The sequence below is a fragment of the Lepidochelys olivacea genome, assembly GCF_965140295.1.
Source record: "Lepidochelys olivacea isolate rLepOli2 genome assembly, chromosome: 12".
NCBI lineage: Eukaryota > Metazoa > Chordata > Testudines > Cheloniidae > Lepidochelys > Lepidochelys olivacea.
The window spans coordinates 4,185,947-4,208,481 of NC_140422.1; the positions used below are offsets into that span (position 1 = coordinate 4,185,947).

Sequence of the window (22,535 nt, forward strand, 5' to 3'; positions counted from 1 at the left end):
ATTAAAATAAACATTGTTGTTCTAACCACAGGAACAAATATGAAACAAGACACTACACTGTTGGCAGAAATATTACACTGAAAAAACACTGTAGATACTACATAAGTCTCTAGTCCAGACAGGTGGTTGTCTGGGTCTGACAGGCTGTCTCTCAAGCCCTGATTCCAGTGCAGTGTCTTGTTGTATTGATACTACTGTGAAGTCATCCAATGCAGTCTGGGTGTTGGTAGGTGCAAGATAAGAAGCATTCCATACCCGCCCATCAGAAAGTCGATAGGTGTAAGGTCTCTATGATTTTAAGAGGAGCTGAATGCATCCGATGAAGTGAGCTGTAGCTCACGAAAGCTTATGCTCAAATAAATTTGTTAGTCTCTAAGGTGCCACAAGTACTCCTTTTCTTTTTGTGAATTTATGGTCCCCTTGGCATAAAATTCCAGGTTTTCGAATTCTAACGAAGGAACCATACTCAAATTTTCGTTCCTTAGCACCCTGCCGCTTCTCTGTGAAAGCCTTATACTTTGCTTGGTTCTGTTCAACTGTTTTTCCTCACATCATCCTCAGTTGGGGCATCAGGTCGTGCCTTTAACAATCCAGCAATGTTTAGTATTCATCTGTTTCCCATGCAGTAATTCTGCGGGTGATCTTTGCATTGTGGCATGTCGTAGCCCAGTATGCTTGCAAGAAATCAGTAGCAAAGGTTATCCACAATCGTCCTTCCAGTTTAGCCGTTTGCAAACTCTTTCAAACTTCTGTTAAATTGTGCGATTTCCCCATTGGCTTGAGGGTAATATAGGGATGACCTTCTGTGTAAAATGTTCCTCTCTGCTAGAAAAGTTTCAAACTCCAGGGAACAGAGTAGCAGCCGTGTTAGTCTGTATTCGCAAAAAGAAAAGGAGTACTAGTGGCACCTTAGAGACTAAACAAATAAATTGGTTAGTCTCTAAGGTGCCAATAGTACTCCTTTTCTTTTTGCAAACTCCAGGGAAGTAAATTGACTACCATTATCTGAAACCAGTTCTTTGGTGTAACCTTCCCTGCTAAAAACTGGAGAGAGGAATTTAATTACTGTAGCAGAAGAGATTTGTAATGTAAACCCTACCTCAGGCCATTTACTGAAATAGTCTATTAAAGTGATGGCATAACGGCAGTCACTTGGAGCAGTATCAGTGTCAATCACCACTTTTTCCCATGGAGATTCAGGAAGAGGATCAGGCTGTAATGGAGGGGTACCTGTCTCTGCTGTCTTATCATGCATTTGGCAAGTGACACAGGATTTTATGAGTGCTTCAGTTTGAGAGTCCATCCCTGGCCACCAATACAGCTCCCACAGTCATTGTTAGGTTCTGACAATTCCTTGATGAGTATTGTGCGCCAGGTGTATGAGTTTTGACTGTAACTCTTCTGGCACAAGTAGCCGGTGTGTACCTCATAGCACACAACCATCAAGCAAAGAAAGTTAATCCCGAACTCTAAAATAAGGCAGCAAAACTGGGTCAAGGTTTTTAGGGTTATTGGGCCGTCTCTTTGTCAGAAATTCCCGTCGTTTTTGTTGAATTGGACACGCTGAACAAGCAGCCTGAAATTGTTCTTTTGTAACTGCAGTAAGAGTGCTTGTAATATGCACAACTACTACATCCTCATCCTCCAGTGGACCATCTGGTGAAGGCAATCAGCTACCACATTTTGGTTTCCAGGCTTATATGCTAGTTGATGATTTATGCTAGTTGATGATTTAACTGGGAATTGGTCCTGCTTTGAGCAGGGGGTTGGACTAGATGACCTTCTGGGGTCCCTTCCAACCCTGATATTCTATGATTCTATGAGTTCCTAATTGAAAAGGAGTAGTCTTGCAGACCATCTAGCAATACAATATCCTGCTCTTCCCTGTCCTTTCATGGTGAGCAACATCATCAAAGGGCTGTGGTCTGTGCTCAACTTGAATGTGCAGCCCCACAGGTAAGTTCTCAATTTTTCAGTAGCCCAGACACAAGCAAGTGCTTCTTTTTCGACTGTAGAATATTTCCTCTTGGCACTACTTAGTGTCCTCGAAACGAATGCAACAGTCCTCTCTGTGTTGTCCTCATGAAGTTGTGTGAGGACAGCCCCAAGTCCATAATCAGAAGCATCAGTAGTTACAATTGTGGGCAATGCAGGACTGAATAGTGCAAGTACTGAACTATGTACAATCAAGTCTTTCACCGTTTCGAAACTAGCTTGTGCATCCATTGTCCACACTAAGGTTGAACTTCTCCATAGTAATTCTCGTAATGGTTCAATGACAGAAGCATAATTGGGAATGAATTTTGCATACCGGGGGTAAGACCCAAGAAGGAATGTAAGGTTTGCAAATCTGTTGGAGGAGGAGCATTTGAAATTGCCAGGATATGATCTGGATCAGGTTTTAGTCCAGCCTGTGAAATTATATGCCCCAGAAAGGAGAGTTCAGTTTGTCTAAATTTGCATTTGGACCTATTGAGCTTGAGGCCTGCTTTGCTGATGCAGTTTAGTACAGACTGCAGGTTATTGTCATGCTCCTCAAAAGTATTTCCAAACATGATAATATCATCCAGATAGCACTGAATTCCATGTTGATTCTTCAGAATCAATGACATTTTTTGGAAAGCACTTGGGGCAGATGCGAGACCATATGGAACACCTTTAAAACGAAATAGTCCCTCATGTAATAAATGCTGTGAGGTCTCTGCTATCTTCATGCAACATAACCTGGTAGTATGCGGTCTGCAAATCAAGAGTAGAAAACATCTTTGCTCCACGGAGTTCTGCAAATACTTCTTCTATGTGAGGAAGAGGATGGCTGTCAATCACAATAGCTTTATTTGGCTCCCGTAAGTCCACACAAAGGCGACTGCCTCCACCCTTCTTCTGCGTCACTACTATAGGTGAAACCCATTCAGAGGAGTCAATCTTCTCAATAATGTCCTTTTGAACAAGTTTTCTAAGTTCCTCTGAATCAGCTTCCCTGACTGAAAATGGTAAGCGCCGTAACGTCTGTTGTACAGGCATCACATTATTCCACATTTTAACTTTATGCAGAAGCCCATAAGCACAGCCGAGTTTCTCCTCAACCTGGTGTTGGGTCCTAGCTGAAACTTGTGTGTGTACCGCAAGAGTGCGTTGCTGAGGGAGATCAATTAATCCATTAACTACCCTGAGATTTAAAGCAGCCAATAAATCTCTGCCAAGGATAGGAGTGCCATGGTGGACAATGTAGAACTCTGCAGTTACACAGCAATCACCAAAAGTAACTATTGCTGGCAGGCAGCCATGTACTGGAATATGTTTTTTCAAATAGCACACCAAGTGAAGTTTGGGTTCAGTAAGAGGCACATCTTTAAAGTAATGCAGATAGATGGAATCAGGTAGTATAGATACTGCTGAGACAGTGTCCAACATTAGCTGAATAGAGTGTGATTTGCCTGAGGGTATGGCAGAAATGTTTACAGTGCACTTTATTTGTTCTGGAATATGTGCAGTAGTGATTTTGTCCACGCTCAGCACAGTAACATCTGGTATTGTAACTGCATGCACCTGTTGATTGAACTGGCTGCTACGACATACTTTAGCAAAATGTCCAATCTCTTTGCAATGATTGCACTGAGCTACTTTTACCAGACATCCTGTGTAGCTTGCAAGGTGATGTGGGGATCCACAGCGAAAGTATGCTTTTACTGTATTTTGAATTTGCTGATTCTGTGGTTTTCCATTAGTTTTCCTCTTGTAATCATTTGTCTGCAGCGATAGTGAACTTTTCTGCAAAGGAGTCACAGCCTGGACTGTGCCTCCTATATCCATGCTCATTATTTTGGCTTCAGCTGTAACTGACTCAATCTGAGTAGCAATGGTTATTGCTTTTTCTAGTGTAAGCTGTGGTTGTAGAAGCAAGCGTTCTCTTACATGAAGCATGGTTGTTTTCTCAATGAGCTGGTCTCTAATCATCTCATCTGCCACATTCCCAAAGTCACAAGTTACAATCAGACTCCTCAGGGAAGCAATATACTGCATTATAGTCTCCCCTGTTTTCTGCTCACATTGGCGAAATCTGTAGCAATTAGCTACTACATTCACTTTTGGCACAAAAAGTTCTTTAATGCAGTGAGTGCAGTCTCATATTTATTATCTGCAAAGAGAAAGGTGTAAAATATACGCTGCGCTTCTGCTCCAAGGCAGTGGATTAGCAGAGCACGCTTTCTTACTTCAGAAATCTCTGTAGTAGTGATTGCAAGCAGATAAGTCTCTAACAAATGGATCCAGGCATTAAAAGCAATTGGAGGCTCACCTGGGCTTTGCAGAAAGGGTGCAGGTGGGTTCAGAGACAGAAGATCCATCCTCGTCGCCAAAATGTTGTAGCAACCAGGCAAGGTACTAACGAACTTCAACAGGACTTTATTTTTAAAGTGGAAACCTCTTTACCAAGTTGCTGCTGCACCCTCGGTAGCTCTCACTCCGCCTCCTCAACTTCCCCCCCAGCTTCCTGTTTCCTGTCCTTTCAGACTTCCAACAGCCAGTGCTCCCATTTCTAATCATTACAAGGAGCATCTAAACGCCACACCTTCCTGCTCTCCCTTGCCCCTGCAGTGCAGCCCCCTCCCGCACTGGCGGTACACTGAGGCTGTGGGGGAGGGGGACAACGAGGGAGGGGCCGGGGACTAGCCTCCCCAGCCGGGAGCTCAAGGGCTGGCAGGACGGGCCCGCGGGCCATAGTTTGCCCACCTCTGATCTGGACACAACTTTTCACTTGTGGGTTTCTTTAAAATTTGTTTACATTTCACAAGGTATGGAGCATGGAATTTTCCATACCAAACCATGGCCAATCTAGTCTGAGATCCTGCTTCTGTCAGGAAGAGAGAGAAAACCCAGCATGCACCTGGCCAATTGTCCAGTGGTGCATCTGAGAGAAAAATGCCTTCCTGACACTTGTGGGAGCTAGCTGATAGCGGCAATCAATCTGAAGGCCCAACCCTGCAAAAATCTGACCGTGTTCTCCAGAATGCTAAATTAACTTAATTTCTATTGAAGTCACTGGGGATTGGGGGTGCTTAGTGCATGGTTAGCTACAGGTGTGATTATATGATTTTCGTCTCTGGATGGTTAGGATCCATTTTGATTAAATTAAGCAGTAGATGCATTAAAATTGCAGTTCCATTATCCGATTGCTACAAATCCTTAAAGATGCAAGTTATTTCATGTTTTACGGCCTGTGATGTACTGGAGATATACAGAAATGTTTCCAGTAGCACATAGCTGCAGCCTGTGTTTATCTGCCAACAGTACCTCACCACTTTAACAGTAATGTAGGATTTCAAAATATCGGAGACCTCTTTTCTTCTTGACACCTACAAAAGCTTTGAGAACAGATTTTCTGAACCAATTTATTTACTAGACTTTTAGGTTTCTAAAGTATTCCCAGTTAAGAGTCTTAGGCTGCTTGTACATTTATGAACAACACACTAAGTTTGACTCCCTTTAAACATAATTATTTGCATTACTGTCATGCCAAGGAGCCTTAGTCAAGGACCGTTGTGCTAGCCGCTGTACAAAAGATGGCCTTTGCCCCAAGAAGCTTACCCTGTTAGTATAAGACAAGGGTCAACAGATGGATACTGATGGGAAAGTACAAGGAAACAGTGAGCATGATGGACAGTTATCTTAGCAAGCCAGCAGGCTGGCCATTTTCAAGTTTTTTGTTGGCATCATGCCAAAGGAGAGTTTTAAAGGGGGTTTTGAAGGAGGATAATGAGGTAGCTTTGCAGATGCACATCAGCGCTCCTCCCAAGTGTGAAGGGTAGCATGTGAGGGGTAGCATAATCTAATTGCCTTCTATGATGAGATAACTGGTTCTGTGGATGAAGGAAAAGCAGTGGACGCGTTATTCCTCGACTTTAGCAAAGCTTTTGACACGGTCTCCCACAGTATTCTTGTCAGCAAGTTGAAGAAGTATGGGCTGGATGGATGCACTACAAGGTGGGTAGAAAGTTGGCTAGATTGTCGGGCTCAACGGGTAATGATCAATGGCTCCATGTCTAGTTGGCAGCTGGTATCTAGCAGAGTGCCCCAAGGGTCGGTCCTGGGGCCGATTTTGTTCAATATCTTCATAAATGATCTGGAGGATGGTGTGGATTGCACTCTCAGCAACTTTGCGGATGACACTAAACTGGGAGGAGTGGTAGATACGCTGGAGGGTAGGGATAGGATACAGAGGGACCTAGACAAATTGGAGGATTGGGCCAAAAGAAATCTGATGAGGTTCAACAAGGACAAGTGCAGAGTCCTGCACTTAGGACGGAAGAAACCAATGCACCGCTACAGACTAGGGACCGAATGGCTAGGCAGCAGTTCTGCAGAGAAGGACCTAGGGGTTACAGTGGATGAGAAGCTGGATATGAGTCAACAGTGTGCCCTTGTTGCCAAGAAGGCCAATGGCATTTTGGGGTGTATAAGTAGGGGCGTTGCCAGCAGATCGAGGGATGTGATCGTTCCCTTCTATTCGACATTGGTGAGGCCTCATCTGGAGTACTGTGTCCAATTTTGGGCCCCACACTACAAGAAGGATGTGGAGAAATTGGAGGGAGTCCAGCGAAGGGCAACAAAAATGATTAGGGGACTGGAACACATGAGTTATGAGGAGAGGCTGAGGGAACTGGGATTGTTTAGTCTACGGAAGAGAAGAATGAGGGGGGATTTGATAGCTGCTTTTAACTACCTGAAAGGTGGATCCAAAGAGGATGGATCTCGACTATTCTCAGTGATAGCAGATGACAGGACAAGGAGTAATGGTCTCAAGTTGCAGTGGGGAAGGTTTAGGTTGGATATTGGGAAAAACTTTTTCACTCGGAGGGTGGTGAAACACTGGAATGCGTTACCTAGGGAGGTGGTGGAATCCCCTTCCTTAGAAGTTTTTAAGGTCAGGCTTGACAAAGCCCTGGCTGGGATGATTTAGTTGGGATTGGTCCTGCTCTGGGCAGGGGGTTGGACTAGATGGCCTCCAGAGGTCCCTTCCAACTCTGTTATTCTATGATTCTTCTATGAGAGAAAGCACAAAGGTGCTTGTTTGAAAATTTAAAGAGTGAGAGAATGGAGGCTGGCATCGTGATCAATGGAAGTCAACATCTCAGTAGTGAAAGAGAGATGATAGGTAGAGTGGGGGTAGGTCACGAAGGGCTTTGAAAGTTAAGATAAGTAGCTTATGTTTGATGCAGTTGAGAAGGGGGGGCCAGTGGAGGGATTCAAAGAGGGCGTGACACATAGTGACAAGCTAGGAAATTGACCTTTACAACAACATTCTGAATGGATTGCATAGTTGCATTTGTCAACACCAGAGAAAAGGCGGCTGCAGTAATTGAGATGCAAGATGAGAGATTTAGCTGTATGGATAGAAAGGAAAGACCGTATCTTAGAGATGTTATGCAGAAAGAATCTGTATGATTTTGACATAGTCTGGATGTAAGGACCTAGAGAGAGGTATGAGTTGAAGAGGACTCCCAAGTTGCAAGCCTGAGTGACAGATCAGTGTTGTGCCAGTGTGTGACAAAGTGACAATGCAACTTCATCAGAACATCCAGAAATAACCATATCTGCTGTATCATGGAGCCAAATAGGTGGCAACCCTACTTCCCCAAAAGATGTGAATGCAGCCATATTTGTACCCCTTATAAACTCTAGCCATCTGCATTTATAAGCAGCTGGTCTTGGAAGGCATGCTCTGGTTACACCCTCTGCATATCCAACCCAGAAATCTGGGCTAGTGAATCCAAAAGGTGATTAAGCAGACAGAAAATGAAAGCTGCCAAAGAAAATTACACATTACAATCAAAGGCAGCAGGACGCCTACTCTGAAAGATGAGTGGGTGTTTGGTCAGCAGTGGGCTTGAATTCATTGAATCTTCTCTGACAAGTGAAGCAGAGATGGTCAACAGGATTGTATTTCTAATTTACTGTATCTAGAAGGTGGGGACAATAATACTAATCTACTCCAACCACATGGAGCTCTGAAATTATAAGTGCTGAGCATCATTGGTAGCAACAAATGGGGAAAAGTGATGTGAAAAAGATGCAGACTTTCACAGGCATAATGAGTAAGTAACCTTGCCCCTGGATTCTTCCCTCTTCCATTGCTATCACCCCCATCCTATTAGGAGAGCCCACTAAACCACTGGTTTCTGCAGCGTATTGGGTTCCAGCTGATGGTGATGGGATTACATACCTTTTGTTGCCCAGTGGCATTCAGAATAGTATTTTGGATGTTGTTGCACATTTTTTGAAATGTAGGTTTCTTTTCTGTCATTACAGATGGGCACCTAGTCTACATTCCCCGGAGAGTTCAAGTTACCAAATACAGACTGGTAGTCTGAAACACACCCTTCTGAAGAAACGAAAGACTCTGGTGAGTGGAAATATAACCACGGAGCACCTAATCTTGGTCCACCTGGGGATGCTTTGGCAACTTGCCAGAAGCCCAAGGGCCATGCCAGACACTTATAAAATAAAGCAAATTTCAGCGGTTTTCATCTCTGTGCAGTCCACAGAGGCTACAGGTCTCGGCATGCAGTGCTGCAATCCCTGGCTTTTCAGATCAAGAAACGGTACTGCAGGCTGGAGTCTTTGAATAATCAGTGGCAGATGTGGGGGAGGGGGGGAGAGAAATAACAGTTGTGCTTCAATTCTCTTCTTGGCTGCAGTTTTTTTTAGTATAACCACAATATGGCAGACGACCAAAGCCAGAGTTTGGCCAATGCAGTAAACAGAATTAGACCTGACATCACATGCTATGTAATCATGAGCTAAAAGCTACTTAAAAGAACATCAGTTCCTTCAAAAGTGGCAGTCATACTGAGTAAAATAAAACCTTAACCTGCTTGTATAAGAGTGTCCCACTAACAGAGAGCAAACTCCAGAAACACCATATTATTGTAGATAACTTGGGAGGGCAGAAGGAGTTGGATACGTCACACATTGTTTCTTAAAAAAACAACACCATTGTGAGAGTTTAGTGGCACTCTGGGAATGTGTCAGCTCCTGGAGTGAGCTGTATAGCCTACTCATACAGTAACTCTCCTTGCAAACTGTACTGCTTTGTTCCTACAGTTGGGAAGTCATTTTAGAACTTTTCTCACAACACAATATCTTTAAGTCTCAGTAAATTGGAGTCACAATGCTCCACCAGTACAATTTCTCCACTTCTTACTGAGGTCAGAGGGATATTTAAACTATCACAGGATCATCTTTGGCATCCTGAGATTAAAACTTCTCCCATGGATAACTCTTTATAAAGTTTCCAGACATAAGGAATTTGTCTTAGACAATCAGAACTCCAACTATCCCGTGATAATAGTGAACATAAAGAGTGGCAAGTCACCTCCGACACTTTTCTCCAAGGAAATAATGACTTATGGAAGTCAGTGTGTCACTGAGAAACGCTGCAAGATGCAGTGGTGGGAAAGTTCTGAAATGGCTGGTAGGCTTTCAGAATTCACCACAGGGGTCTGCTTCTTTTTTCAGAGGCAATTCAGTGTTTTGAAAGGAAATTCAATTTTATTGGCAATTGATTCTTTTCTTTAGGGCTTGCCTCCATTAGCAAGATTTGCATGCATGGTGCTACATCCCCGCAAACCCCCAGTGATGATGTGCTGCATAATGTAAAGTGGGGCTTACATGGATATGACATGCTCTGGTTCCAAATGGGTAAACAACCCCAATATGTGCTTGGCTTTCCATCAGCACAATACAGCTCCACTGAGGGGTTGCATGGGACAGCTCCCACAGTGCATAAATTCCTAATGGAGACAAGGCCCAAGTGAAGCAGCAAATTCTGGTTTTCATACAGATTTGGAAGTTAGACCAGAATGCTGCTTTGTTGACATGATATTTATTTTGCAATAGCACACAAAGTCCTCAGTCAGGATCGGGGGACCATTGTGTTAGTCTGTGCTAGAGCTCCAGACATCTGTGGAAAGACATGCCCCTGCCCCGAGGAACATGCAGTCTAAGAAGCATGTCCCACAGCCACCATGGGCTTTTTTACACACTGACTTGCACTATTTTAATTAACTAAACCACTCAGTGCAGGTAATTTTCCTTAAAAAACAAAAAAGAGAGCGAGACAGACAATAGTTCAATTAGTCTTTGGATGTCACAGAATATCAGGGTTGGAAGGGACCTCAGGAGGTCATCTTCTCCAACACCCTGTTCAAAACAGGGCCAATCCCCAATTTTTTTTGCCCCAGATCCCTAAATGGCCCCCTCAAGGATTGAGCTCACAACCCTGGGTTTAGCAGGCTCATGCTCAAACCACCAAGCTATCCCTCCCCCCATAAATGATTATTCTTGGTTACATTAAGGAGCAGCAGACATGCTACCATGGCTTATGGAGATATACCTATCTCATAGAGCTGGAAGGGACCTTGAAAGGTCATTGAGTCCAGTCTCCTGCCTTCACAGCAGGACCAAATACCATCCCTTATTGTTGCCCCAGATCCCAAAATGGCCCCCCTCAAGGATTGAACTCACACCCCTGGGTTTAAGCAGGCCAATGCTCAAACCACTGAGCTATTCCTCCCCTAGCTGAGAGAAAGGGGTTTTCTGGCACCTTCTCTTTCCTGAGTTTAACTGTCCCTGGGCCATCTGTGCTGGTTCTAGAAAGGCACCTGATTATTCTAACCCCAATTAGAAACACTGGGCACAGAGGGATTCACAGGTGTGATTTCTGCTTTTCTTTCAGGCCTACCGGTTTTCTGTTGGAGGTCGTTTGTCTACATGGCCTGCATATGCATCTGGGCAGGCTATCTTACAGAATCAGAAACCCTGTTGTAGTCCAGAGGGGAGAAGGTAAGACTAGCACTTTATTATTAAAAGTGCTAGGAAAAACTGCAGCGTACAGCATGGGATCTCGGAAATAGGCCCAAGATGTTCCAGCAGGGTAGCAGAAAATGGGCTTGTCTATACCCAGGAATTATAGAACAAAATCACCACCGTTGCTACTCAGCTGCATCAGTTGGAACTCTAGTGTGGGGTGCTGGCAGCATCCCTAAGGACTTCTGGTATCAGACAAAGCAGGGCCAGTTCTGAGCAGCAGCTGTGTGGGAAACACCAAGGGTTTGTTTAATAGTGATTTGTGGTCAGTGCTTAATCAAAAACCAAAACTGGTTCTTAAGCTGAAAATGTCCTTCGGTCTCGATGCACTGCTTCGCATTACATTGGGTCTACCAGACATTAAGACAGGTTTCAGAGGGGTACCCATGTTAGTCTATGTCAGCAAAAGCAACAAGGAGTCCTTGTGGCACCTTAGAGACTAATAAATTTATTTGGGCATAAGCTTTCGTGGGCTATAACACACTTCATCAGATGCATGGAGTCTGATGACACGGTCTCCCACAGTATTCTTGTCAGCAAGTTAAAGAAGTATGGGCTGAATGAATGCACTATAAGGTGGGTAGAAGGTTGGCTAGATTGTCGGGCTCAACGGGTAGTGATCAATGGCTCCATGTCTAGTTGGCAGCCGGTGTCAAGTGGAGTGCCCCAGGGGTCGGTCCTGGGGCCGGTTTTGTTCAATATCTTCATAAATGATCTGGAGGATGGTGTGGATTGCACTCTCAGCAAATTTGCGGATGATACTAAACTGGGAGGAGTGGTAGATACGCTGGAGGGCAGGGATAGGATACAGAGGGACCTAGACAAATTGGAGGATTGGGCCAAAAGAAATCTGATGAGGTTCAATAAGGATAAGTGCAGGGTCCTGCACTTAGGATGGAAGAACCCAATGCACAGCTACAGACTAGGGACCGAATGGCTAGGCAGCAGTTCTGTGGAAAAGGACCTAGGGGTGATAGTGGACAAGAAGCTGGATATGAGTCAGCAGTGTGCCCTTGTTGCCAAGAAGGCCAATGGCATTTTGGGATGTATAAGTAGGGGCATAGCCAGCAGATCGAGGGACGTGATCGTCCCCCTCTATTCGACATTGGTGAGGCCTCATCTGGAGTACTGTGTCCAGTTTTGGGCCCCACACTACAAGAAGGATGTGGAAAAATTGGAGAGAGTCCAGCGAAGGGCAACAAAAATTATTAGGGGTCTGGAACACATGAGTTATGAGGAGAGGCTGAGGGAACTGGGATTGTTTAGTCTGCAGAAGAGAAGAATGAGGGGGGATTTGATAGCTGCTTTCAACTACCTGAGAGGTGGTTCCAGAGAGGATGGTTCTAGACTATTCTCAGTGGTAGAAGAGGACAGGACAAGGAGTAATGGTCTCAAGTTGCAGTGGGGGAGGTTTAGGTTGGATATTAGGGAAAACTTTTTCACTAGGAGGGTGGTGAAACACTGGAATGCGTTACCTAGGGAGGTGGTAGAATCTCCTTCCTTAGAAGTTTTTAAGGTCAGGCTTGACAAAGCCCTGGCTGGGATGATTTAATTGGGGATTGGTCCTGCTTTGAGCAGGGGGTTGGACTAGATGACCTCCTGAGGTCCCTTCCAACCCTGATATTCTATGATTCTATGAGTGTAAAATACAGTAAGCAGTATATATATCACAGCACATGAAAAGATGGGAGTTGCCTTACCAAGTGGGGGGTCAGTGCTGACGAGGCCAATTCAATCATGGTGGATGTGGCCCATTCCCAACAGTTGATATGAAGACCTCTCAGGCCTTTCCCTGGGTATCCTGCCTAGGCAGTCAGGTGCTTTCCAGGACAGAGTTGACTACAACTCCTGTCAGCCAACAGGGCAGGCTCCAACTAGAACAAATCTGATTGATGTAAATAAATGTTCTAGTAAATTTGGCTGCAGCTGAACCCTGTATTGATGGCGCTGGGAGTTGTTACCTCCCTGCAGGCCAGCAGCTTGGCCAGTCAGCCAGGACACCGAAGGCTAGCCCTGGTTGCGAGGTTAGTAATGGGAAGTGGGTTGGTGCAAGGCGAGGCTCCACATACACATGGAGGAGCGGACAGACAAACTCTCTCACCTGTGCACTCTCTCTCTCTCACACGCACACACCTTGATGAGAACTCCAGTGCCAGAGTTTTGGGCCTAGATGGAAAGACAGAAAATGTAATGGGGGGAAGACCTACTCTCTGCCTCAAATACACACTATTCTCCAGTCTGACACAAATACAGATGGACCCCAATACTTCTTTTCACAGATATTGAGCAGGGAAAAATGTGAGTCTCTTTGTAGTGCAACCTATATATGAGGCACAGCCCTATTGAACCTGAGTAATGAGGTAAAGTCTGGCTGGGTGGCAATCGAATCTGCCTCTGTTCCTGTGAGCCGCTCAGGACACTGAGTCTCATATACTGGAAGGATGTACCGCCACAGTAAAGTGATCCACTCTAAAGCTATGGCGGATGGGGGGAGAGAACCCTAGAGCTCACAGATTGTAAACCATAGATGTGGTAGAATTTTGCCTGTCATTTTCTGTCTGTCTGCAGCAAGAAACTGGCTTCTCTTACCATTGCAAAACCACGGTACCTGGAAGAGCTGGAATCCTACCTAAGGAAAGAGCTGCAGTCTCTGGACCTGACTAAAGAGAACGCTCAGGAACTTAAGCTCCAGGTCTGATGGAAGGGGGACACTGGTGAATTCAAACATCAGTGCAAAGTGGGATGGATTTTTTTTTTTTTAAACTGGCCATTCATAGGTTCCTTAAAAGAAAAGCAGATGGACAGAGAAGACCCTTTGGCAGTGCTGAATGAGAACTGGCTTTGCTTGGCACTTTGAAGCCATGTGCACAAAGCAGTGTAACTGTGCTAGGATGATAACACTTAGCACCTCCTAGAACACTTCACATTTTCTTGCCCAGCCACTACCTAGTTTCTCCATTGTTTTTTGGAAATGTGAATGGGCCCCAGAATGCAACTTGTGGGCCAAATGCAGTTGCTGAAATTCCACGCTATGGCCGTCATGCATTGCCTTGCACTATTGTAATACAAAAAACAGGTCCCACGCTTGACCAGGACCCCATTCTCCTAGGCCAGGGTTCCAAGCATACAGCTCATGGGCCAGATCTGACCCTAAGACCTATTTCTTCAGCCTCATGCTAGATTGGGCATGGGTCACTCACTCCCCCTCCGCCTGCTGAGCCCCTTTGAATAGCCTTGCTGACCAATGCGCAGAGTAGAGGTTTAGTGGAGAGGCTTCTTCCTTCTCTCTTCCCTGCTCCTGCTGAGCCCTGGCCTCAGAGGAGTGGCTGCTTCTCCCTGCCTCCCCCTCTGCAGATCAGATCACCCCAGGTTCAGGGAAGTGGCTCTTGCTCTTCCCACTCACACACTTTGGGGGTGTGGAGACAGAGACAAATCCCCAAAGGGGCCACAAGAGAGGGGAAAGAACCGCAGTGGGGGTGAGGGGAAAGGGTTGGGTGGAGGGGAATAAAGAGAGATAACTGGACAGAGGGAAAAAGGTTTCATAAATGAGAAATTTCTTTAAGTGAAACCCTGTAAGTGCCTCAGTAAAGGGGTCCACTCTGCAGTCAGTAAGACTGGGAAGCTCTTCCTGGTGCATGGTACTCCAGCCCATGGACACTGACTGAAAGGTACTAATTACTACTCTGAAACCTGAAAGGTACTAATTTCCACTCCCTCCCAAACAAGTTTGACCCTCTTGTGCTGAGCACTGACCATACAGGTAGGGAGAGAGAATTCCTGCCTGGCAGCCCTTAGTATCTAAACTGACTAAGGGCCAAAGCAATGTCTCTTTTCGCTTATCTTTAGTACGGAGGAACACCCCATAGTGATTAGAGAGTTCAGCATGCAGTGGGGATGTGAGGAACTCGGAATCACTGCCAGGAATGCCTTTCTTAGTTCAAATGAAATGAATAGAAGAAAATAGAAGTGGTTCATTACAGATGTGTGTATGGGAATATAGTCCCTTTACAGCTACCTGTTACTGCTGTAAGCTGTTCTGCTTGGCAGTAAATGTCTGTATTAAACAAGGGAAGAGTTATAGAAAAGACCAGATTACTTCGTTTCATGTCCAGGTCTAGCTCTTTAGTGGCTTGGAATTTTAGATGGAATTTGGTGTCACTAGATAGCTCCTGTTCCAGGCTTTCCATGAATACCAAGCACTGGCACCAAATGTAAGGTATTTTGGAGATATTGGTAATAAACATCATGTTATAATTATTTTGAAATCTAAGGGCAAACCCTGATCAGTCACAACTGGCTCATATTCTGAAAATAACTTAGCTTCCACCCAGAACAAAACTTGCTCACCCCAAAACCCGAGGTCCTGTCAGCTCTGCTCAGACACTAAAGATCCCATGGCATTTTTCATATGATTGGGGATTTGGCCAGAATTTCCCATTGCCCCACTGTCTGTCATCCTCCACCCCAGAGGTTGTTGCATTTCAATGGCAAAGCTAGAAGTATATTTTTTGTGACTTACTTTGGGATACATTAGCTGCATATTGAGAATTGTAACAGTGTTTATTTTAAGACTTAACAGTATTTTTAAAAGGATGTTGACATCATCATAATCTGTGCAGTAATTAAGACAGCAACAGTGATTGCCTCAACAGCTAGCCCAACGTTCTAGATAAGGAAAATGAACAGAGTCCTTGATAGTGTTCCCTCTCTCTCTGTCTTCTGTTAGCCTTATAGAGAGATCTTTGAGTTCTTCATAGAGGACTTCAAAACCTACAAGCCCCTGCTGTCTGCCATAAAGAATGAGTATGAAGTTACATTGGGTAAGATCTTGGATTCTGTTCTGCTGGGAGTAACAGTCATTCTAGACAGGTGGCTTTACACAGTAAATTAGCTGTATCAGGTAGCTACAGGATGAGCAGTAGGGACAGGCTTCAATGCCAAAGTAATAATAAATGGGCTCTTGTTAACTACCTCTTGTACTTATTGTGAACTGGAGAGTCTGTGTAATGAGAAAAGGAATACTGGTGGCACCTTAGAGACTAACCAATTTATTTGACCATAAGCTTTTGTGAGCTACAGCTCACTTCATCGGATACATTCAGTGGAAAATACAGTGAGGAGATTTATAAACACACAACATGAAAAAATGGGTGTTATCATACACACTGTAAGGAGAGTGATCACTTAAGATGAGCTATTACCAGCAGGAGAGCGGGGAGAGGGACCTTTTGTAGTGATAATCAAGGTGGGCCATTTCCAGCAGTTAACAGGAACTTCGGAGGAGCAGTGGGGGGGCGGGGGGAGGGAGAATAGTTTTACTTTGTGTAATGACACATCCATTCCCAGTCTCTATTCAAGCCTAAGTTAATTGTATCCAGTTTGCAAATTAATTCCAATTCAGTAGTCTCTCGTTGGAGTCTGGTTTTGAAGTCTTTGTTTTAATATTGCGACCTTTAGGTGTGAGATTGAGTGACCAGAGAGAATTCATTACAATCTACATACCATACAGACTATGCTGACAGCTTGTGCCACACGCTCTCAAAGAAACTGTAGAACCACCTGATCAACTTCCTCTACAGCAAACAGGGAAAGATTAAGAATGAGCTCTCAGAACTGGATACTCTCATAAAAAACCAACCTTCCACACAAACTTCCTCCTGGCTATACTTTACAAAAAGTAGACAAGCCAATTACAACACACACTTAGTTTAGTGTCCTTTTTCTTTTGTAGAGAAACAATCTAAACTACTACATGCCACAAGAGGCCACAGCAATGGTTCCCTTAACCCACCCAGCAATATTGTCAATCTATCCAACTATACTCTTATCCCAGCAGAAGAATCTGTTCTATCTCAGCGCCTCTACTTCTGCCCGTCCACCTCCCACGAACATGATACAGTTCTGTGGTGACCTAGAATCCTATTTTCAACGTCTCTGACTCAAGGAATATTTCCAAAACACCTCTGAACAACATACTAATCCACAGAGACCTTCCTACCAACACTACAAAAAGAAGGATTCTAGATGGACTCCTCCTGAAGGTCGAAACAACAGACTGGACTTCTACATAGAGTGCTTCCGCCAACATGCACAGGCTGAAATTGTGGAAGAGCAGCATCACTTACCCCATAACCTCGGCTGTGCAGAACACAATGCCATCCACAGCCTCAGAAACAACTCTGACATCATAATCAAAAAGGCTGACAAAGGAGGTGCTGTCGTCGTCATGAATAGGTCGGAATATGAACAAGAGGCTGCTAGGCAGCTCTCTCGCACCACTTTCTACAATCCATTACCTTCTGAGGGTTACCAAAAGAAACTACAGCATTTGCTCAAGAAACTCCCTGAAAAAGCACAAGAACAAATCCGCACAGACACACCCTGGAACTCCGACCTGGGGCATTCTATCTGCTACCCAAGATCCATAAACCTGGAAATCCTGGGCGCCCCATCATCTCAGGCATTGGCACCCTGACAACAGGATTGTCTGGCTATGTAGACTCCCTCCTCAGGCCCTATGCTACCAGCACTCCCAACTGTCTTCGAGACACCACTGACTTCCTGAGGAAACTACAATCCATCGGTGATCTTCCTGAAAACACCATCCTGGCCACTATGGATGTAGAAGCCCTCTACACCAACATTCCACACACAGATGGACTACAAGCTGTCAGGAACAGTATCCCGGATAATGTCACGGCAAACCTGCTGGCTGAACTTTGTGACTTTGTCCTCACCCATAACTATTTCACATTTGGGGACAATGTATACCTTCAGATCAGCGGCACTGTAATGGGTATGCCAACATTTTTATGGCTGACTTAGAACAATGCTTCCTCAGCTCTCGTCCCCTAATGCCCCTACTCTACTTGCGCTACATTGATGACATCTTCATCATCTGGACCCATGGAAAAGAAGCCCTTGAGGAATTCCACCATGATTGCAACAATTTCCATCCCAACATCAACCTCAGCCTGGACCAGTCCACACAAGAGATCCACTTCCTGGACACTATGGTGCTAATAAGTGATGGTCACAAACACCACCCTATGCCGGAAACCTACTGACCGCTATTCCTACCTACATGCCTCCAGCTTTCACCCAGACCACACCATACGATCCATCGTCTACAGCCAAGCTCTATGATACAACCGCATTCGCTCCAACTCCTCAGACAGAGACAAACACCTACAAGATCTCTATCAAGCATTCTTACAACTACAATACCCAGCTGAGGAAGTGAAGAAACAGATTGACAGAGCCAGAAGAGTTCCCAGAAGTCACCTACTACAGGACAGGCCCAACAAAGATAATAACAGAACGCCACTAGCCATCACCTTCAGCCCCCAACTAAAACCTCTCCAACGCATCATCAAGGATCTACAACCTATCCTGAAGGACGACCCATCACTCTCACAAATCTAGGGAGACAGGCCAGTCCTTGCCTACAGAGAGCCCCCCAACCTGAAGCAAATGCTCACCAGCAACCACACAACAGAACTACTAACCCAGGAACCTTGGAATAATGACTCAACCACTCCCAATCTCTATTCAAGCCTAAGTTAATTGTATCCAATTTGCAAATTAATTCCAATTCAGCAGTCTCTCGTTGGAGTCTGTTTTCAAAGTCTTTTTGTTTTAATAATGCGACCTTTAGGTCTGAGATCGAGTTTTAAATTCATGGTTAACCCAGGAACCTATCCTTGCAACAAAGCCCGTTGCCAACTGTGTCTACATATCCATTCAGGGGACACCATCATAGGGCCTAATCACATCAGCCACACTATCAGAGGCTCGTTCACCTGCACATCCACCAACATGATATATGCCATCAAGTGCCAGCAATGCCCCTCTGCCATGTACATTGGGCAAACCGGACAGTCTCTATGTAAAAGAATAAATGGACACAAATCAGATGTCAAGAATTATAACATTCATAAACCAGTCAGAGAACACTTCAATCTCTCTGGTCACTCGATTTTTGACCTGAAAGTGACTATCCTTCAACAAAAAAACCTCAAAAACAGACTCCAACGAGAGACTGCTGAATTGGAATTAATTTGCAAATTGGATAAAATTAACTTAGGCTTGAATAGAGACTGGGAGTGGTTGAGTCATTATACTAAGTGAAACTATTTCCCCTTGTTTATTCCTCCTCCCCCCCCAACACTGTTCCTCAGATGTTCTTGTTAACTCCTGGAAATGGCCCACCTTGATTATCACTTCAAAAGGTTCTCTCTCCCCCCACCCCACTCTCCTGCTGGTAATAGCTCATCTTAAGTGATCACTCTCCTTACAATGTATATTTTTTTCATGGTCTGTGTGTATATAAAATCTCCTCACTGTACTTTCCACTTTATGCATCCGATGAAGTGAGCTGTAGCTCACGAAAGCTTATGCTCAAATAAATGTGTTTGTCTCTAAGGTGCCACCAGTACTCCTTTTCTTTTTAATATAAATAGCAGTGTATTAAGATCAGCAGCCCACATGGAGCTTAGACCTGTAGGAAGAGAGATCAGCAGAATATAGTCCCAGAAGCTAGAATCCCAAAGAAAGCCAGCCCTCAGCTGTCCACCATAGCAGGTGGAGGAAAAACTTGCTGGTTTTGTCACAGGTTCCAGTATTGAACAGTAGTTCTTAGATTGAGTCTTCTGCCTAATTCCATAGCCCTGTTGAGTCCTTAATTAGAGAGCCCACCCTTTCCTCCTTTAGCTCACCTGAGGGAGAAGATCCGCTCCCTGGAGCCCTTGAAGGCAATGCTGGTGTGTGTGTCAGATGAGTGCACCCGGCAGATCGTGGCACTCCAGGAGGAGGAGAAAGCTGAAATAACCAAGCTGAAGAAAGAGAAACTGTATTTGTTAAAGCTTATCGACAAAATGGAGGAGGAGAAGGGCTCCCTGCAGACTCAGGTAAAATGGTCAACCAGATGTTTCCCACCCCAGCCTTATGCATCTAGTCCCAGACAGCCCGATCCTGCTCCCACTGAATCAATGGGAGCAGCCATAGGCCTTGTAAGGTGCTGATGATTTGGCGTGCTCAGCCTGATTCAGTGCTAATGCAGAGGTCTCCATCACAGTGTTCCCTGCAGATGGCACGTTCCACTGTGCTATGCTGTCAAAACTCTTCTGAGTTGTGGATGTAGGTCTGTCTTCCCTGGTGCTTAATTTGTAATGAAAGAGGTGTCAGGGCTCAAGCAATTTTTACACTTTCATAACTGATGCAGCAAGCCCAGGGGTGCCAGGGCTATGAACTGCCAACCCTAGAGATGGCAGTGCAGGGCCACCCAGAGGGGTGGGGCAATTTGCCCCAGGCCCCCACGAGAGTTTTCGGTGGCAATTCAGCGGCAGGGGTCTTTCTGTGCTGCCGAACACACCCGGACTGAAGGACCCACCGCTGCTTCTTCCACTCTGGGTCTTCGGCAGCGGGGATCCTTCTGCTCCATATCTTTGTCGAAGTGCCCCGAAGACCTGGAGCAGAAGAACCCCTGCTGCCAAAGACCCCAGGCCCACTGAATCCTCTGGGTGGCCCTGTTGCAGTGTCTTCCCCAGCCATCATGTCAATACTATTCACTGTGTCTGTGTACACAATACGTGGGATAGGCACATTACTGACACGTGACAAAGCCACAAATGAGTTATTTAGATCCTCCCTCGTGAGTGTTGAGAAAATGTTTATATCAACCCCATAACAAAACCTATTAGAGTAATCTAAAAGAGAGTATTAGTATTAGCCTATTAGTAGTAATCTAAGAGAGATCTAAAAACTGACTTGATGATAAACACCAATGTCTCATGGCCCTGCAGAGCTGGAAGTGACCACTGGGTCCTGCTCTAATTCTCCCTCTTCCAGTGGGATGAAGATCAGATCAGAAAAAAGCCATGACATTTTTACATCTAGAAAGGATGTTTCTGGCCTGGATTTTGGGCAGATTGATTTTCTGTGGGGAAATCCCCATTTCAGGGAGAAGGAGGAAATATTTAAAATGGCTTAATTTGCTAAGAACTGTGGAATACTAGATGAGTTCCAGGGGAGGTGAGTTAGTGGGCAGAGAGCCAGTCAGAAGTGCTTGTGAAATGCAATTGACCTCATGGCTCCAAAGTTTGTCACATGACTCCCACTTCCATTTATATGGGTGTGGGTGTACCGGTCTCTACCTGTCCATATTGCATCTATCATTCACTTTATTGTAGGTGATGCTGGTAGTGACACTTACAGTGAAGGCTGCCTTACATTTTCCATTTATAAGTTTTCAGTTGCTTATAACTTTGTCAAACAAACTGCTCAGGCTAGAATATGAGGTGTCTGTTTGTCACCAGGGTGCTCTACTCTCTGATAGAGTACCTCCTTCTGGCCCTATCTGGGGATTTGCTCTGCAAGGTCAATACCACTTCCTGCCATTGTACTCCAGCACTTTCACACCCTCAGGATTCATCTGCTCCCACTTTGTGGCTTGGTCCTCTGTTCACTGTCCCCTTCCCTTCCACTGTATCAACATCTCTCAGGACCCACTGTCTTAGGCAGTCTTCTCTTTCACTGCCCTCTTAATGGTGCCACTTCTCCAGTGGCTGGTAGGGGAATCCAGGCATGCCCTCTGCACAGGATTCCAGCCCAGGGACCTTACAACAAGCAGTCAAGGTCAGTACAGTCCTATCCTGGAGCTGCTTCCTACCTTGCCTTCTCTCACCTCAGGAGTGACTGTAGCTTTTCACTCTGCCACCCACAGCTGCTCTCAGCTCCTGGATTTTATACAGGCCCCTCCAGTTCCTGTCCAGCAGAGCCTTGTCTCTAATTAGTCTGAGTTGCTCCCAGGCTCGTCCTCCAGGTGCAGCCAAGGAGGTTAATTGGCCCATGTAGCTACCTTAACTCCTTCAGCCTTGTGTGGGGTGGACATCCCATCACACTGCCTCGTGGATTTTTTTTAAGTTTCAGCAAGAACTGAGTTAAGCTATTGTGACGAAGTGGGGATTTTCCCTTGTTATGTTGTATATGAGCCTATGTGAGTCTTACTGTTTTGCATGAATGCTCTGTGTACCTCACTTTCCGTGTGTATTGCACCAATGTCTAGGTGGTGGGAATAGGGAGTGTGACTTTTGCGGAGGCTGCTCCCACTGCCTGTAACAATGCTATAGTAACCTGAGACCTAGGAGGGGGATGCGGTGATTCTTGGCCTGGGAAGCGAGACAAAGGCCAGAGGAGGAGCCACGGGCAGGGCAGGGCAGGGCAGGGCCCAGGATGAGTCTCCACTGGCTTATGACACAGGAGAAGGAGCAGAGCCCTGGCTCTGGGCTCCCGTCCCCGCAAGATGGACTTGGCTGAAAGTCACTGATTTCTATGCTAACAAGTTCTGTCCTACACTGTGTTCTTATGGACTAATAAACCTTCTGTTTTACTGACTGCCTGAGAGTCCTGTCTGACTGCGGAGTTGGGGTGCAGGGCCCTCTGGCTTCCCCATGAGCCCCGCCTGGGAGGACTCACTGCGGGAAGCGCCCAATGTGGAAGGGGATGCTGAATGCTCCGAGGTCAGACCCAGGAAGGTCGAAGCTGTGTAAGCTTCTTGCCCAGGTGACAGTAAGCTCAGAGAGAGGAGGCGGCTCCCCCAGAGTCCTGACTGGCTTCGTATGAAGTAGTTCCAGAGCAGCACGCCGGTGACTCCATGACAGCTGTTTCTA

General features: G+C 45.4%; 1 protein-coding gene and 1 long non-coding RNA gene across 2 annotated transcripts in view; one reads left to right on the forward strand and one right to left on the reverse strand.

The window, feature by feature from the left end:
- Positions 1–22,526, reverse strand: part of LOC311529077 — a 29,164-nt gene extending 6,638 nt beyond the window's left edge. Inside the window, exons 1-2 of the long non-coding RNA XR_014713765.1 lie at positions 22,342–22,526; positions 19,584–19,700 (exon numbers count right to left, since the gene is read on the reverse strand). This is a non-coding gene — a long non-coding RNA (uncharacterized lncRNA). The remainder of the gene's footprint in view (positions 1–19,583; positions 19,701–22,341) is intronic.
- Positions 1–22,535, forward strand: part of TSNAXIP1 (translin associated factor X interacting protein 1) — a 64,619-nt gene that overhangs the window by 17,595 nt on the left and 24,489 nt on the right. Inside the window, exons 2-6 of the mRNA XM_084644747.1 lie at positions 8,308–8,401; positions 10,736–10,842; positions 13,435–13,558; positions 15,593–15,686; positions 19,579–19,775. Of these exons, the coding sequence (XP_084500873.1) occupies positions 8,308–8,401; positions 10,736–10,842; positions 13,435–13,558; positions 15,593–15,686; positions 19,579–19,775 (616 nt within the window). The remainder of the gene's footprint in view (positions 1–8,307; positions 8,402–10,735; positions 10,843–13,434; positions 13,559–15,592; positions 15,687–19,578; positions 19,776–22,535) is intronic.